We start from the raw sequence: 12,644 nt of genomic DNA, 5'->3' as shown, positions 1-12,644 counted from the left end.
GGCAAAAAAATGGAATAAACTTGACAAGAGGAGCTGAAAAAATAGCCTGTCAGCCTATAAAAACATGCAAATTAAACCATGAAATACTACTACACCTACCTAGGATGGCTAAAATTAAAAAGACTGATGGGGTGCCTGGGTGGTGCAGTCGATTAAGTGGCTGACTCTTGGTTTTGGCTCAGATCATGATCTCGGTTGTGGGATTGAGCCCTGCGTCGGACTCCACGCTGAGCACACAGTCAGCTTGAGACTCTCCCCCTCTCTCAGCCCTTCCCACTCATACTCTCTCTCTTTCTAAAACAAATAAATAAATCTTTTTTAAAAAGGAAGACTGAAAACATCATGTCATGACAAGAATGTAAAACAAAAATGGAATGTTGATTCATTACTGATGGTAATGTAAAATGGTACATGCACCTATTTTATGACCCTGTAATTCCACTCCTAGATATTTAACTTAAGAGAAATGAAAACATATGTCCATGAAAGACTTGTATACAAATGTTCCTAGCAGGGAATATAGTCAATAATATTGTAATAACGTATGGTGACAGATGGTAACTACATGTGTCATGGTAAGCATTTCATAATGTATATAATTGTTGAATCACTGTGTTGTACACCTGAAACTAATATTATATGTCAACTATACTTCAATTTTTTTAAGTCTACAGTAATATATTTTTGAAGTGTAAGATATATGCACTTTTGAAAAATATGAAAATATAAGTATATATATCATGTACATGAGAGGGGGAAAAGGGGGGAAAGCTCATTTTTATTTTATAGAAGACGACTACCTTTTAAATGTTAAAAGAATGATGTAATTAGAAAGCTACCAATTCCAGTCTCCAGTGTGATAATTGAATTAAAGATCATTAGTGGATGATGTCTGAAACCTTTGGCTGTTGGGCATAAGATATTTACAGTCTTAAAGTAACACCTCACAATTGCATTTCAAAGGAGGAAAAGTAACTACATGGAGAGATCTGACACATGTACCTTAACCACTTCAAGTTTGGCATCACCAATAATGAGACAGACAGACATGTGCATCCTCATGTGATGCAATAAGAAGTACAAAATATCACTTAACGTACTTCTCATGAGGAATCAATCAGACAGAGCCAGAATTTGGGATAGTCTACATTCAACCGACTTGGATTCCTCAACAACAACGTCTGTGCCATGAAATCAAGACAAAAGGGATCTGAGATTAGAGGCACTGTTCTCAATTTAAAGAGACATAACCAAGTGGAATTCTGGGCTTGATTGGATTCTACATAGAAAGAGCCTTAAGGGGCGCCTGGGTAGCTCAGTCGTTAAGCATCTGCCTTCGGCTCAGGTCATGATCCCAGGGTCCTGGGATTGAGCCCTGCATTGGGCTCCCTGCTCAGCAGGAAGCCTGCTTCTCCTTCTCCCACTCCCCCTGCTTGTGTTCCCTCTCTCGCTGTGTCTCTCTCTGTCAAATAATAAATAAAATCTTAAAAAAAAGAAAGAGCTTTAAAAATCCCAAACATTTTGGCAACAATTGGGAAATTGGAATATGACCTCTATTACATACTATTACTGACTTAAGGTTAAATTTATTCAAGCCTAATAATAATTGGCTGTATAGAAGAATGCCTGATTCCTAGGAGATACAGCTGAAGTATTTTAAAGATGTAGTGTCGTGTCTGCAAGTTATTTTCAAGTGGTTTAATAAAAGAAGTGTGTGTGTGTTTATATCTGTGTATAAAGAAAAATAAAACAAAGGTAAAATGTTAACAATGATTGAGTCTTAAGTAACGGGTATAAGTTTTTCATTGGACTATTTCAATTTTTCTGTGGGTTTAAAATATTCAAAGTAAAAAATAAATAAATAAAATATTCAAAGTAAAAATCAAGAGGAGAAAAAATATCTTGTTCTGAATTACTCTCAAAATATCCAAACTTGAAATTTTCTAGGTGAGTTATTTTAATTATCAATTAATATGAGTTATCTGATATTCCATAGAATGTTAGAATTAGAGGGACTTAAGAGATTATCTTGTCTAGTCCTTCCTTCACACAGATGAGAAATTTAGTCTGACATTAATTAAGTCCCTTACTGAAATCACACTGTAAGCCAGAGGTAGAACTCGGACAATGAACTCAGCTGTCCCGTTTTTCAGGATATTGCTCTTCCTACTGTACCTTGTCGCTTCTCTCCCAGTAAAAGGAAGTCAAGTTGAATTAAGGAAAATACTATGCATCATAATTTTTCTTCCTAGTATATCGTCAGTATATTTTCCCCATGTTGACAGTGTTGTCAGACTGTGTTTGATCTATTGATGTGTAGGTCAGGAATTTAGTCAAAGACTTCTGCCACTTTTGATAATTGCTCTCCGAGAGATGTTTTGATCCTGTTGTTTGAGCTATGTGTTTTTGGTCACTTATTTTTTATTATCCTTTAGTTTAAGCTATGAAGAAGGACATCCCTCACACTCTGAAACAGATCTCCTTCAGAGACAGACTTTTGCAGCCTCTCATCAGCTTCCTGGATACGCTACCACACCTCAGGCAACTGGTAAAAATGCTCTTGTAAAACGAATCTGGCTACATTTAGTGATTAAGAAGAAAAATCAGTTTTTCACATATTGGGCTATGAATGTGGGCAGGACATAATGGAGCCGTGGGAAAAGTGAAAATGAAAATGAAATCAAAAGCTTTGTCCTTTACTGATAGAGGATATCTATCCTCTAGGAGATCTTTTTTCATAGATCTTTGGGGATTTTAAATTATAACTATACTTAGTCAAACTAATATTTGTTTGCTATTTCAAAACAGTTTAGGGTTATAGAGCTTTTGGCCTCAAATTTCAGAGATTCCTTTTTAAAATAACAGAAATAACAATTTTATATTAATACATATTTTTACTTTATGATCTATTTTATCTTCAAATGTAGGTCTTTCTGGAATATTTGATACTAGTGTGAACAGCGCCAGCACTAACACTAAAGAATCTTCAGTGATGAACTTTCTGTCTGCTGTTGAATCCCGAACTGCTCAGGCTGCTTCTTCAGGAACTACTCTTTTACCACAATTCAGGGCTCCATCCTGGCAAACAGGTGATTCTTTGTTTTCAGAATTTTAAGTCCAGACAAAATACTGATAAAAATACACTTTTTATGGCATTGTCATTATGTAGTGTGGCTGAGAATAATTAACTGACTTTTCAGTGAACTTTAAAACCTGGAATTTTTCCATAATTTTACATTGGACAGAATTCAAATTTATCACTCTGGTGAAAACTAACAAGTTGAAGAAGGTAATTATTAAATATAAACCCTAGATATAAAGTTCTTATCTGGCAATTTAAGTTAAGGTTACTTGTCTACTTAATAGAAGCAAACATTCAGTTTCTTTTATTTTTCCATTTCAGCTTTATTGAGATCTAATTGACATATAAAACTGTCAGATGTTTAAAGTGTGCATTGTGGTGATTTGCTGTGCATTACCTTGTGAAAATTCCCCCTCCATCTGGTTAATCCATCACCTCCATATTTATCTTTTTTTTTTTTTTTTTTGGTGAACAATTAAATTCATTTAACTTTGTGACTTAGGCTGAGTAGGTAGTATAGTAAAAAACAATCTTGGGGGGCACCTGAATGGCTCAGTCGGTTAAGCGACTGCCTTCAGCTCAGGTCATGATCCCAGGGTCCTGGGATCGAGCCCCATGTCCGGCTCCCTGCTCAGCAGAGAGCCTGCTTCTCCCTCTCCTTCTGCCTGCCACTCTGCCTACTTGTGCTCTCTATCTCTCTGTCAAATAAATAAATAAAATCTTTAAAAAAAAAAAATCTTGGGACTGATTTCATCATTAGAGTTATGTTAACATTATCCAGAATTGAACAGGATTACATCACTATTTAGTAAAGGCCATTATAGGCTGATACTGTTGTATTTTTCTTATTTATATATACATTCCATTTTTCAACTATTTCTCCCCCAAAGTTATTTGTATATATTTTTACCTTTTTCAGGGTGACAGGAAATTAGGTGTTTTTTTAAGGTTTTATTTTAAAGAATAAGAAATGTCATAGCATATTTGAGGAGATATTTTAAAGTAGTAACAGTAGGAAATAATATTTTATCATTCTGCTCTAAATTCCATTACATGGATTTACATTACATGAATTAATTCCATTAATAGAGCTTTTCAATATGCTCCAAGGAAATAATTAATGTTTTAGTGTGACATAAAAGAGAATATTATGGGGCGCCTGGGTGGCTCAGTCGTTAAGCGTCTGCCTTCGGCTCAGGTCATGATCCCAGGGTCCTGGGATCGAGCCCCGCATTGGGCTCCCCGCTCCGCGGGAAGCCTGCTTCTCCCTCTCCCACTCCCCCTGCTTGTGTTCCCTCTCTCACTGTGTCTCTCTCTGTCAAAAAATAAATTAAAAAATCTTTAAAAAAAAATGAGAATATTATAAAACAAAGTAGTTTCACTTTTTGCTTCCTGGAATAATTGTACATTATATATATTTAGATTTTTTTTTTAAGATTTTATTTATTTATTTGACAAAAATAGACACAGCGAGAGAGGGAACACAGGCAGGGGGAGTGGGAGAGGGAGAAGCAGGCTTCCTGCGGAGCAGGGAGCCCAATGTGGGGCTCAATCCCAGCACCCTGGGACCGTGACCTGAGCCGAAGGCAGACGCTTAATGACTGAGCCACCCAGGTGCCCCTTAGATTTTCTGTTCCAGTTTCTATGATTGTATTATTTTAAACATAAATTTTAAGTGTTATTCATTCTTTTCAGTGCAACTATATTATTTTCTGTCTTCATAGTATTAATACTTTTTTGACATTTAATGGGAAGAAGTGAGAGAAGGTTTTTGAAAGGGCCAGAGAATCTTTTTTCTCCTATTTTCTAAATAAAAAAATTATTTTTTAATTTAAAGTTTTTTTTACTTTATTTGACAGAGAAAGATACAGCAAGAGAGGGAACACAACCAGGGGGAGTGGGAGAGGGAGAACAGGGAGCCCAATGTGGGACTCGATCCCAGGACCCTGGGATCATGACCTGAGCTGAAGGCAGACACTTAACAACTGAGTCATCCTGGTGCCCTAACTAAAAAAATTTTAATGGCAGTTCACTAAAAAACATGTAAACAGTAACAAGGTCTACAAAAGGTAAAGTGATAGTTCCTTACTACAGTCCGTCCCACTTTTGTTTTTTTGTGTTTTTTATAAATTTTATTTATTTGAGAGAGAGAATGAGAGAGAGAGCACAAGAAGGGAGAGTGAGAAGCAGACTCCCCGCTGAGCAGGGAGCCCGATACGTGACTCGATCCTGGGACTCCAGGATCATGACCTGAGCCGAAGGCAGTCGCTTAACCAACTGAGCCACCTGGGTGCCCTACAGTCCTACTTTTGTAGAGAAGAGTTAACAGTTTGATATTTACTCTTTTTTGATATCTTTGTATATCAAAACATATATCCACTTAGTCAGTGTTTATAACAATAGTATTAATCAGTTATGCCATAATTATTTGATCAATCCTGTGTTGATGGACATATGGGTTGTTTCTACTTATTAGCACACACAATAACTATAAAGAGTATCTTGTACAAATATCTTTTTGTCCACTTATTTCCATAAAATAAATTTCTAGAAGTAGAACTTTTAGATCATAAGAGTATATGTTAACTTTTGCTATATGTGGCTAGAATGCTTTCCTGAAATGGTAATAAATCTCCTTGACAATACTAATTTCTGATCAGCCTTTTAGGATAAGCATACGTCTATTATCTTGGGAATTTGTTCATAGGAAGCCAAAAGTTGAAATCCAAGATATTTTTAAGTGTGTATATATATATACACACACATATATAAGTATGTATTTTAAGGTGTTTTTTTTTTAAAGACTTTATTTGAGAGAGCGAGAATGAGAGAGAGAGAGAGAGAGCACATGAGAGGGGGGAGAGTCAGAGGGAGAAGCAGACTCCCCGCCGAGCAGGGAGCCCAATGCGGGACTCAATCCCGGGACTCCAGGATCATGACCCGAGCCGAAGGCAGTCACTTAACCAACTGAGCCACCCAGGTGCCCTGTATTTTAAGGTTTATTTATTTATTAGAGAGAGAGAGTGCATGGAGGGGGAGGCAGAAGGAGAGAGAGAATCTCCAGCTGACTTTCACTGAGTGAGGAGCCCATTGTGGGCCTCAATTCCACGACCCTGAGATCATGACCTTAGCCAAAATCAAGTCAGACGCCTAACTGACTGAGCCACCCAGGTGCCCCCAAAATGTATATATTTTGATAAAAGAAACTTTGCAGTATTAACCTGTTTATTTTTAGATTTATTTATCATGTTCAATGTAGGCAGTTTGGGTTTAATTTTAATGTTACGAATATTTTAGCTTGTCTGATGCTTTTGCATTGAGATTTTTAGGATGAATTAATCACAAGAGATTATGTACATTTTTTTAAATTTTATTTTGTTAATGTTAATCACCATACATTACATCATTAGTTTTTGATGTAGTGTTCCATGATTCATTGTTTGCATATAACACCCAGTGCTCCATGCAGAGCGTGCCCTCTTTAATACCCATCACCGGGCTAACCCATCCCCCCACCCCCCTCCCCTCTAGAACCTTCAGTTTGTTTCTCAGAGTCCATAGTCTCTCATGGTTCATCTCCCCCTCCTATTCCCCCCCTTCATTTTTCCCTTCCTACTATCTTCTCTCTCTCTTTTTTTTTTTTTAACCTATAATGTATTATTTGTTTCAGAGGTACAGGTCTGTGATTCATCAGTCTTAACATAATTCACAGTGCTCACCATAGCACATACCCTCCCCAATGTCTATCACCCAGCCACATTTTGATTTTAATTTTCAGGTGACCTTATCTAACATATATAAATTCATTTATATAGATAGGAATTGCTAATACCTTTGTAATTTTGTTTTTGCTTTAAGAAAGCTACTATTTTAAGTCACCTGGGTGGCTCAGTCAGTTAAGCAACCAACTCTTGGTGTCAGCTTAGGTCATGAGATCAAGTTCTGCGTTGTATTCCATGCTTAAGGTGGAGTCTGCTTGGGACTCCCTCTCTCCCTCTGCCCCTCCGCCCTGTGCTCCCTTGCTCTCTCTAAAATAAATAAATAAATCAGAAAAAAAAGATTCTTCCCCTCTGCCCCCCCTCACCCACACACACACACTCTCTCTCTCAGAAGTAAAAATAAAAAAAGAAAGCTAGCTGTTTTTGAAATGTAATTTTTGAAATTTACATGCAGAACTAATTTGTCAGTCTTTTCAGTCTTAGAGATTTTAATGGGTTAAAGGTTATGTAAGTCTACTGTGAAGACGTGTGTGTATTTGTGCTGTAATTGCATAAATTTTTTTGTTTTCTCTTCCTAGGTATGCATTCCTCAGCAGCAACTGAGCTGTTTGTTACTGGACCTTTGCCAACCACTGGAACACTTCCACCCTCTGCCCTCTCTGCTTATCAGCATCCCACCACCTTCAGCAATAGAAACTTTGCTACCACCTCACCTTTGGTGCTTCAGGATTCATCTTTTAACACTACATCAAATGGAATTTTAAATCCTCATGACCCTTTGCTACAAATCAAGACTTCCCAGGGAACTGTTCCAACTGCTTTGGCATTTGAGCGCCTGGGCAATTCTGCATTAAGTAACAGCATACCACCTCAGTCTTCAACATACCGCTCAGCTCAAGAGTCTGCACCGCATCTTTTACAACCTCAATTTAGTTTATTGCCTTCAGCACTTGGGGGAGCCCAGCAAACTCCTCAAGCCTACAGTTCAACTCTCTTTACTAGTTCTACTGCTTCCATTGAAAGAGCTCTTCTTCGAGAATGTAGTGTTATTAAACACCATCAGCGGCCTTCAGGTACCCAGTCTATTCAGGCACAACTGACTGGTTCACAGCATTCCTTACATAGCTATCTATCAAATGCAAGTGTAGTTAATTTTCAGGAAACAAGCAGGCAGTCATCTTTATCCTGTAGCCCAATCGGAGATTCTACTCAGGTGAGCAATGGAGGATTACAACAGAAGACCTCCCAGGTGTCAGTGGATCTTGCTCAGTCTTACTCATCTGCAATTCCATCATCAGGGTTTCCTCCTTCTACCACAAAAGTAAAAAGCTGTTCTACGAAACAACCACTAACGTCAACTAAGACCCCCAAACCTCAAAGTATAATTCCTCCCGTGCAAACATTAAGCTATTCCAAACCTTTACATAATCCGAGTTCTGTAATATCGGGCCAAGCACAGATTTATTCTACAGCGCAGCTACCAAGCCTTTTATCAGTCAGTCAGTCCCAGAATTACGGTTTAGGACAGCCACATAATGTGCCATCTATTGTTCATTCACAAGTGTATAGGTCCAACAAAGTCGAGAAGTTGCCATCCTTATATAAAACATTGACTTTTTCTGGATCATCTCAGACTATAACTTCTGAAAATCAGACCCTTAATTATTCCTCTAATCAACAGGAAGTATTATCTTCAGTTACAAATGAGAACTACCCTGCTCAAACGAGAGATCTATCTTCAGTTAGTCAGTCTCAGAGTTATTCATCTAGCCATTCTCAGGGTTTATCACCAGTTAGCCAGACACAGGTTAGTTATTCATCTCAGTCACAAGTATTGTCAGTTGTTAGTCCCTCAGAAAGCTATGCTTCAGGGCAGTCCCTAACATTAACAGCCCCTTCTCTTTCTTACTCTTCCGCCTCTCGGGCTCAGAATTTGTCAGATTCTAGTCCAAACCAGAATTATATTTCTATGCATTCTTCCCAAAATGCTCAGACTCAAGGGTCATCATCTCCCCAGTCCCAAAAGTTTTTGCCTGCTGTCCAGTCATCATCTTTTGCATCCTCTACCCACTGTCAGACATTACAGAACAACATACCTTCCCCTGATCCAAAGTCTTATGCTGAAAGAAAACTTGACTCAAATGTGTATACATCTTCAAAGCAAGAAGAGGATTTTCCAATGCAGGAGTTACAGGTATTACAGCCACAAGTATCTCTTGAGTCATCAACCCAAAGGCTATCTGATGGAGAAATTAATGTTCAAGAATCAGCTTATAAGGTGTCAAAGGCAGAGGACAGATATTCTCAGAGTGTGATCAGAAGTAATTCTCGTCTTGAGGATCAGGTTGTTGGGATTGCCCTACAAGGGTCAAAAAAAGAAGAAAGCATGGTTGGTTCAGTGACACAACTTACCCAACAAATTGGCCAAGTCAGTGCAGCAGCCCTTGATATTAAGAAGGCAACTAATTTAATGCAAACACCACAAATAAGATTGAATGCTAAAGACCTCACCCAGCAGCATGCTCTTATACACAAGGTACATGAAGCCAAGGTCCAGGAGCAGCATGATCAAATAATCAATGCTTCATCTCAGATTCAAATTCCAAATCATTCTTTAGGGCATGGCCATCAGGCATCTCTTCCTAATACACAGGTTCTTTTAGATTCTACCTGTGATCTACAAATTCTTCAGCAGTCAATACTGCAGGCAGGTTTAGGACAAGTAAAGGCATCTTTACAAGTACAGCGTGTTCAAAGTCCTCAACAAATAGTACATCCTTTCCTTCAAATGGATGGTCATATTATTCAGAGCAATGGTGATCATTCTCAGCAGCAACTCCATCCTCAAACTTCTGAAATCATAAAAATGGACCTCTCTGAGTCTTCAAAACCATTACAACAACATCTAACAACAAAGGGCCATTTTAGTGAAACAAATCAACATGATTCAAAGAATCATTTTGTTTCTCTTGGATCAATATGTTTCCCAGAGGCAATGCTTCTCAGTGATGAGAGAAATATTTTATCAAATGTAGATGATATCTTAGCAGCTACAGCAGCAGCTTGTGGGGTTACTCCTTCTGATTTTTCCAAGTCAACTTCAAATGAAACCATTACAGCAGTTGAAGATGGTGATTCTAAATCTCATTTTCAACAGTCATTAGATGTTGGGCATGTGACTTCAGATTTTAACTCCATAACAACTGCAGTAGGAAAGCCACAGAATATAAATGATATTTCCTTAAATGGAAATCAAGTCACTGTAAACCTTTCACCAGTACCTACCCTCCAGTCAAAAATAACTCTTGATCAACAGCATATTGAAACTGGTCAAAATAAAGCATCTAAAGTAATTTCACCAGTGGTTGGACCAAGTCATGAAGCCCAGGAGCAAAGTTCTGGCTCATTCAAGAAACAGTCTGCTACCAATCATGAATCGGAAGAGGATAGTGAAGTTCCTATTGATAATACGTTAAATAATAACAGAAGCCAGGAGTTTATTTCTAGTAGAAGTATAAGTGGAGAGAGTGCTGCATCGGAGAGTGAGCTCACCTTAGGGGGTGATGACAGCAGTGTGTCGGTGAACCCATCTAGAAGTGCACTTGCACTGTTGGCCATGGCCCAACCTGGGGAGGCCGTTGGTGTCAAGATTGAAGAGGAAAACCAAGATTTAATGCATTTTAACCTGCAGAAGAAAAAACCCGGGAAGGGGCAAATGAAAGAGGAAGACAACAGTAATCAGAAACAGTCGAAAAGAACTGCCCAGGGCAAACGCCAGAATCCAAGGGGAACAGATGTGTATTTGCCATACACCCCTCCTTCCTCAGAAAGCTGCCACGATGGTTATCAGCACCAAGAAAAAATGAGACAGAAGATCAAAGAAGTAGAGGAAAAACAGCCAGAAGTCAAAACAGGATTTATTGCCTCTTTCTTAGATTTTCTGAAATCCGGTCCCAAGCAGCAATTTTCCACTCTTGCCGTCCGAATGCCCAACAGGACTAGACGACCAGGGACCCAGACTGTTCGTACACTTTGTCCCCCACCGCTTCCAAAGACTTCTTCTACGACACCCACACCAATAGTGTCTGAAACTGGGAGCAACAGTCCATCAGAAAAAGTCGATAATGAACTTAAAAACTTGGACCATTTATCTTCATTTTCTTCTGATGAAGAAGATTCTGGAGTGTGCAGTCATGATATTTATAAAAGCGCCTCTACTACCTTAAATACATTGGATGCTACTTCTGATAAAAAGAAGAAAACAGGTAAAGTTTTCAAGTTTAGATTCATAATTAGGGCTTTCCACTATTTTTATGCTAACAGACTGGGTTTGAAGCTTTCTTAGCTTGAAGCAGGTCTGGATAAATTTTCAGGACAAATGTATAGTGGGTATTTTAGATACCTATTTTTTTTTTAATGCTCCTTCCCTGTAGGAAAGTTTTGGGGTTTAGGTTGAAAACTTCTGGTTTTTTTTACTTTCTACCACATGACACATAATTTACATAGTTTCTATCCAGACTTCTCTAAACTGAGACATCTTGAGGTGGCTTTATGGATATGAGGCATTGTATTGGGGGCCCTGTTGTAGTATAAACTGACATATTTTCTTGGTATGTCAATTTTACCTGAAGATGAATATTTTACTATTAAACATGGTTATATTATGTGTAGCATGCACATGAATATAATTAAGATAAAATTTAAAAATTTTGTGTAGGCTCCAGACTATGTCTCCAAATCTTTGGGTGTGTTTCACTTTACTCTGTAGTTAAGGGAACATTTGGAGGAACTGTTTTAAGAAGCACTGCCTCATGTCAACTGTTTTAAGGAACATGGTAAGGGAAAACACTTATAACAATAAAATAGCCACCACCTCTGTACTAGGACCTAGTAGCAATGTTGTGAGATATGCACTGTTATCTCCAATATATAGATGGTAGAGCCAAGAGTAAATAAATTGTGCAGGTCCCTACAACTAGTAAGTGAGAGAGCTGGAGTCTGCACTCAGGTTTGTCTGGTTGTAGAGCCTATATTCCTGCCTACCTCTTTTGTATAAGTAAAGTGGTGCTTACAAAGTTAAACCTTGTTTTGTGATGTACTTCCTAGCTTCTCTCTGGACTCAAGACACTTGGTATCCCCCAAATATTTGCTAATACATTTCTAAAAAATTCTCATTTTGTTGTACAGGGAAATTAGTATAATGGAAAGTCAATGTTAGAGTCAAAGACATTATGGATGTGGCTAATCCTAGTAAGGTTTTATACTCCTTTTTCCCCAATTCAAGGCGCTTTGCAATCATTATTCCCTCTTTCCATTTGTAGAACAAAGCTTTTGTAATTTCTGTCTAAAATAAGAATCTAAGACTGGTTTCTTCCAGACAAGTGTTACTGCTTCATTTGTAGTTCAAATCATCACCGTCAACCCAGTTCTTACTATTAGGTCTTCGAAGTTCTCTTGCTACCATCCCCACTGCCTCTGTGGAAGAACTCGTCTCTTGCTTCTCATTAGAATCCCTCACACCAGGGCACCTGGGTGGCTCAGTTGGTTAAGCGACTGCCTTCGGCTCAGGTCATGATCCTGGAGTCCTGGGATCGAGTCCCGCATCGGGCTCCCTGCTCAGCAGGGAGTCTGTTCTCCCTCTGACCCTCTTCCCTCTCGTGCTTTCTATCTCTCATTCTCTCTCTCTCTCAAATAAATAAATAAAATCTTTAAAAAAAAAAAAAGAATCCTTCACACCAGTAAAATACTTCTTAGTGCTTCCGGGGAAAAACATTAATATAGTATGTAAAAATTCTCCCTTTCCATATTTTACTTTCTGGTTCCACTCTTTCCTCTTTTCCTCT

The 12,644-nt window shown here is 38.3% G+C and overlaps 1 protein-coding gene across 1 annotated transcript in view; it reads left to right on the top strand.

Moving 5' to 3' along the window:
- Positions 1 to 2,442: 2,442 nt before the first annotated feature.
- Positions 2,443 to 12,644, top strand: part of QSER1 (glutamine and serine rich 1) — a 46,081-nt gene continuing 35,879 nt past the window's right edge. The window contains exons 1-3 of the mRNA XM_028087747.2: positions 2,443 to 2,548; positions 2,928 to 3,089; positions 7,380 to 11,066. Coding sequence (XP_027943548.1) covers positions 2,993 to 3,089; positions 7,380 to 11,066 — 3,784 coding nt within the window. The 5' untranslated portion in view covers positions 2,443 to 2,548; positions 2,928 to 2,992. The remainder of the gene's footprint in view (positions 2,549 to 2,927; positions 3,090 to 7,379; positions 11,067 to 12,644) is intronic.

This window comes from Eumetopias jubatus, unplaced genomic scaffold, assembly GCF_037043125.1.
Source record: "Eumetopias jubatus isolate StellerSeaLion01/CBP00866 unplaced genomic scaffold, mEumJub1_p1.0 scaffold_13, whole genome shotgun sequence".
Taxonomy (NCBI): domain Eukaryota; kingdom Metazoa; phylum Chordata; class Mammalia; order Carnivora; family Otariidae; genus Eumetopias; species Eumetopias jubatus.
Note: the sequence above shows the minus strand (reverse complement) of the source record. Positions and strands in the feature narration are given on the sequence as shown.